At 37.7% G+C, this 6,000-nt stretch overlaps 1 protein-coding gene across 5 annotated transcripts in view; it reads left to right on the forward strand.

Annotated features, from left to right (window-relative positions):
- mab21l3 (mab-21-like 3) overlaps positions 1 to 2,822 on the forward strand; it is a 51,004-nt gene extending 48,182 nt beyond the window's left edge. For all 5 annotated transcript variants that reach the window (XM_060833070.1, XM_060833069.1, XM_060833073.1 and 2 more), the window contains 2 exons: positions 733 to 927; positions 2,267 to 2,822. In XM_060833070.1, coding sequence (XP_060689053.1) covers positions 733 to 927; positions 2,267 to 2,500 — 429 coding nt within the window. In that variant the 3' untranslated portion in view covers positions 2,501 to 2,822. The remainder of the gene's footprint in view (positions 1 to 732; positions 928 to 2,266) is intronic.
- The last annotated feature ends 3,178 nt before the right edge of the window (positions 2,823 to 6,000 follow it).

The following is a 6,000-nucleotide window of genomic DNA, read 5'->3' on the forward strand; positions in this document are numbered from 1 at the left end:
AATCGGTAAAAGAATACATTTCAAGACATCCTTTTTCAGAAATACTTCAAAACATATGAATTATGTGATCTATGACAATCTTTGTGTTCGGAGAAATGTAACAAATTTTGAGCTAAAACTTGGGATGAAAATACCCATGGAGTAACTACAATGGTGTTTCAGAACCTGCCTTTAAATAGCAACCTGGCCACAGCTTAACCATAAGTCATCGTTTAGCAGGACAATCCCCGCCCCCACCCCCCTCCACCGTCACTATGATGGTCTGGCAGATATGGCCTCTTTTTATAATAAATGTTTAGGAAGTCTTCAAAGTATATTTAACCTGATGGTGCCCTCAAATTCACCCCGCTTTCTTGGCAGCTCCTACTTCTAATGATGGAGCTGTTGATCTCTCAACTCTAGGAGGGTCTTCTGTTGGGAAGCTAACCATTGGTTTTAATTGGATATGGTGGCTGCTTCCAGGAAGTTGGAAGCAGTTCCACTGCTGGAGACCTGCGTTCCTGACTTAGAATTCATTGGGATCAGGACCATGGAACCAAATTGCAGTCGAATGCTTCTGCAATTGTTCCTTTTTCTACATTTATTCAAAAATAGTGAACCAGATTTTTGTTTCCTGCAGTAAATATAACAAGGGAGGGAAGTTAAAATCCTAATTCTTGAATGTTAAAGTCTATTTAGCAAGCATATTAGAGATCTGCTCTTTTCACTTGCCAATGCTTTCTATCTTGGTAGTCCTTTGGATTTAATTTATTGGCAAGATCAAATTACCACTGGCAGCTTTCATTCACACGTGCCGAACGAGAACTATTAGAGGATATGGATGAAGATGGAGGCTGCCGCCTGAAGTGTTTACAGGTCATCAGAAAGCTGAAAGAAGACTATTGGTGTCCTGGAAATAAACCAGTCATTACATCCTATCACCTACAGGTAAGAAATATGCTATGGTTTACAAGGCAGATCGCTTATAATATTAGTATTGTAGTGTTATAACATTCCCACAGTCTTTGCTTTATGATACATGGATTTATAAAGCAAGGGAGGTTGCGCTGTGGCTTCCAGATTAATTATAGATAAGTTGCAAATGTTGGAATCATTGCTAAAAATATATGGTAAAGCCATCACATAATGAGATAGTCTGGATCACTCACTAAGGATTCAATTATTAACCCTGTATTTATCTCAAATTGCCTTTTAATCTTCATCCAGTTTCTTCATACCATTGGAGAAAAACATAGTGCCATGACTGCGAAATATATATACAGTACATGCTTGAGTCATCACTCCTGTGCTCATTAACCTATATTGGTTGTAAGTTAAGCTTCAATTTAGAATTACCATATCTCTACAACCCACTGAGATGTCAACATGGAATTACTTCTAGCTTCTTGATCATCATCCTATCTTAATCACTTCACCACTAGTTGTTGTGCCTTTAGCTGTCAAACCAGAAGATCTTCAATTCTAAATTTCCACCTCTCCCTATCTCTCTCTTCTAAGGCACTCATCAGAACTTATCTCTTTCTTTGAGCATGCTTTTGGTCATCTATCTTAGTATCTCCTTGTGTGGCTCAGGGTCAAATGTTGTTTGGTAATGCTCCTGTGAAGCATCCTGGAAAATTTTAGTACAATAAAGGTGAGATTTAACTTTATATTGATTGATAAAGAATATTTGAGCTAAGCTACAGTATGTTTGTTACAATATGAGGTGGATAATGTTACTTTTTTTTTGTCTTGAAAAATAATAATTGATGAAATAATTGGATCATGTAGTCCATAATTGTAGCCTATCTTTTAGTAGGACAGTCAGTAATAAATGCTATCCCTGAAGTTTTAAAGTGGGTGAGTGAATGTGATTAACCCATCTCCAGTGTTGTGGATTGAACCTCCTATTGGAGGTTTTTATGCCCTCTGTCAACTCCTCCACCACCCTACCCCCAGTCCCAATTGCAGGCTGGGGGATTGGACCAAAAGGGGAGCAAAAGTCCCATGCTGTTAAGTTCCACAGTCAGGGAAAACCCAGACCTCAGGACTCTCAGATCCCTGTGCATAATCAAATAAAAAATCACACTAGTGTTGCCAGAAGCTGTACCTAATATACTTTTGCCAACTGATGGAGATAATAGTTGAAGATAGCATTGGTTCTTCAATAGGTTGATAATACAAAATCAGCAATCTATGTTCAACCTGATGAAATCTCATTCATTAGTTCTACACAGCAATATAACTGCATTAATGAATTGCTAACTGCTTACTTTCCCTTTTCCAGACACTTCTGTTTTGGACCTGTGAGAAATATCCACGCTCTAAAGATTGGAAAAATTTCCAAAAAAGCTTTCTGCGGTTGGTAAAGAAACTTCAGAAATGTGTACTACAAAGATACCTTCGACATTACTTTGTGAAGAGCTTTAACCTGCTTAAATATGCTAACACAAATGAACTGGATATTACATCTCAGAAAATTAATGATTTCTTAATAAATCCTGGTGTGTACTTCCACTAAAATCCACAGACACCTTAAATAAACTGCGAGCTCCAATGTGCCAAAACTTACTAACTTTTCAAGACTCCCCATGTTTTACCTGAATGAAAATTGAGTTATGAGCTAATATTAATACTGTGGAAAGAACATGAGTGGGAATAACTATAAACAAATATCATGCAAATATTTGTACCAGATTTCTTTCTGATACTTGAAGTGGTAGTCTCCACTAAAATTTGGGAGAAATGAATTTAAAAGGACCATGTTCTGAATTCATAGAATAAAATTGCTAATAGTGCTTCTACCCCATAATGTGCTTAAAGGATTAAGTACCTTACGATTTTTCTTGCTGTGTATTTTAATGCCTTGAAGAATAATTGCATTTTTCAAATTAATTTTTTATTTGTTCCTGCCATGTGATACTCATTTTAAATATGTGTTACTTGTAGCTGTTATTTAATGTTTAATAAATTGTTCAATTACAAAGGACAGCCAAATGTCATTACACATTATACCTCAGCAAAATCTCACTAAATTAATGGTAATTTCTTTTATCTTTATTAAAACATATGTTTTCCCAATTGAACATCTTGTTATAGCTTTTCGCTTAGTAAAGCCTCTTGGATGCTTAGAATCCTTTAGTAATTCAACTTCTAAGTTAATTCACACAGACAGTAAAACTAAACAAATACCAAATCTACCTCTACAGCAATTATGGATAAAGATAAAGTGCCCAATGGTTCATAAACATCCAACCTTTGTAAATCTATATGTCATATAAAGTGGTTCCAGAATTCAACTCACAAGTTGTGCTCAGCGGTAGTTTTATCATCTTTTCACAATGTTTTCTGATTCAGAATGATCACTTACACTCATCCTCTGACCAGGACTGTGTTTAGTTTCCTTGGTCTCTATCCCCTGGGACCTGTCTGCCCCAATTGGCTAGATAAACGAATGCCTGGCAGGAAAGAATATGTGCAGTCTCTTTCAAAGTCTACCCCCAGCACAGACACAATTGGCCAAAGAACCTCTTTCAGTGACATAAATTTCCAAAATGTTTGTGTTCCTTTAGGAAACTCAAAGGAGAAAGGGAAACTGCTTTCCTTGAGCATTTATTGGTGGTGACAGTTATCCTTTAATGGTGTTGTGTAGAAAATTCCTGATATTTGTCCAAGAATGAGGTACAAACTTTATCCAAGACAAGATACAGAGAGATTGGGAGGGATCTCTGGTATGATTCTATTCCCATGACATTGCTTTTCATCTCCTTATTCGTAATAAAGATTACTGGAAAAGAGGATATATTGAAGTAACCTTGATGAGTTAGTATATCCAGCAGACTGTTTATTCACCCACTGTGTGCTGGTGATAATTGTGGTCGAAACTGAGTCCCTTAGCAAGGGCATCAGTAATGCAACCTGCACTTTCCTGGCTGGTGTCAAGGTTCCTCCATGGTATTATGGCTACACACATCCAGATAAATGTTTGGATATCTCTCAATAACATTTATGGATATATGGTGATGTCATGTAATAAAGTTCCCCTTAATATAAACAGACACTTTATAATTTGTTTCTACAATAGTTTGTTTAACTACTGATATATTGAGTGAACAACCTTGCTGAGTGGCTGCAAGCTTACCTTAACCCACTCCAGACTATTATGGCAAATTTGAAATGGTTTATGACCCTTGAACAGAGCTGATAGTGTCAGAATTTACTAAAAGCTTTCAGCATGAAAAGGCAGATATTTCTAATCCGCATACTTCTGCAGTGAGAGGACCTTCAGTTTCACTCAACTTGTAATTTTAACTTTTCTACCATTACTATTATTTATTCTGGAATTAGCCTGCACGAACAGAAAAGAATGAAAGTTCCATGATTTACTTCTGATATTTCTCAGTACGTGCTTAAGCTGTAGCCAATTAGTATGTCATCCAGTTTTCAAAAGGTTTCTATGGTATGAAATGCCAACAGCTTGTTTGGACCAAAACCAAAACATACTTTACTAATTAACACTTCAGTGTATTCTGTGATGAACTTTGTTCATGAGATTTGCACAGAGGTGTGGTACACTCATGAGATCTTTCTTCATGAGGCTGGATGAACTAAATAATTTGTTGAAGTGTTTATGTTGTCACAATAAGATAATTACTGTGTCATGATACAGCATCTTGAACATATGCTATATTTGAAGCATCATCATATGTTCCTAGAATTTTTAATCTTACATGGTCTGTGGGCCTGCTTGGCAAGGCCAGCATTTGTTTCCCAGCCCAAGGTGGTTAGCACTGCTGCCTCACAGCACCAGAGTCCCAGGTTTGATTCCAGCCCTGGGCGACTGTCTGAGTGGAGTTCGCACATTCTCCCCATGTCTGCGTGGGTTTCCTCTGGGTGCTCCGGTTTCCTCCCACAGTCCAAAGATGTGCAGAGCTGGTGAATTGGCCATGCTAAATTGCCCACAGTGTTAGGTGCATGGGGCTGGGTGGGTTACTCTTCAGAGGGTCAGTGTGGACTTGTTGGGCTGAAGGGCCTGTTTCCACACTGTAGAGAATCTAATCTAACCAAAAAAAAATTGCCCTAATGGAAGCTGGTGGTGAACCACCTTGAGTGGCATGTTTCGATGGTGCGGGTATGCTCACAATGCTGTTAGGGAGTAATAGAATTTAACTCTAACAATATCTGTCATGAACCTAATACCTGCCTTTGGGATGATGTTAGAATCTATTATAAAGAACGGAATAGCAGAGAATTTAGAAATATGTAATAAAATCAAGCTGAAGATAGCACGGTTTCATGACAATGAAATCATGCCTGCCAAAATTATGAGAGGGGGTAACAAGCAGTCTTGATAAAGGGACACCAATAAATGCAATGATGTGGAGATGCCGGTGTTGGACTGAGGTGGATAAAGTTAAAAATCACACAACAGGTGTGCTCCATCATCAGTTAGCTAGTGGGGCAGGATCTTGGGCACAGAATTTATAGTAAAAGATCAAAAAGTCATATAAGTGATGCAAACTATTGAACAAAGCTAGATTTTTGTTATATCTTTAAGCATTTAGAATGAGTGGCAGGTTTCGATTCATTAATATGTAAATCCCAGAACTTCTTTCAAGTCGCATTCCTGAGATAACTTAAGGCTTCATGAAAAAAAGACATCTCAACTCAGACAATGTATTAAAGGTGTGAGGTTAAAATCTGTCTGTATTCCAGCCTTGTGTCCGACTGGTTCAATTTCCAAAGGAGGAATTAATAAAGTGTCACATGGACTGACGACCAACAGTGTGCTTTTTGTACAAAATAGTATGTATCTACAAATAAATGCAATATATTTGGATTTCCGAAAGTGATTCAAAACGTTACTGCACATAAGGCTACTTAATAAGAGGGGAATATATGATGTTGCAATTGGAAAATTAGCATGGAAAATGGGCTGATAGAAGAGAGCGAGTTAGGATATGGAGGCATTGTCAGGATGGCACTCTCTAACGTAGTGCCACAGGGATCCGTGACAGGGCC

The sequence above is a fragment of the Hemiscyllium ocellatum genome, chromosome 12 (assembly GCF_020745735.1).
Source record: "Hemiscyllium ocellatum isolate sHemOce1 chromosome 12, sHemOce1.pat.X.cur, whole genome shotgun sequence".
NCBI classification, from domain to species: domain Eukaryota; kingdom Metazoa; phylum Chordata; class Chondrichthyes; order Orectolobiformes; family Hemiscylliidae; genus Hemiscyllium; species Hemiscyllium ocellatum.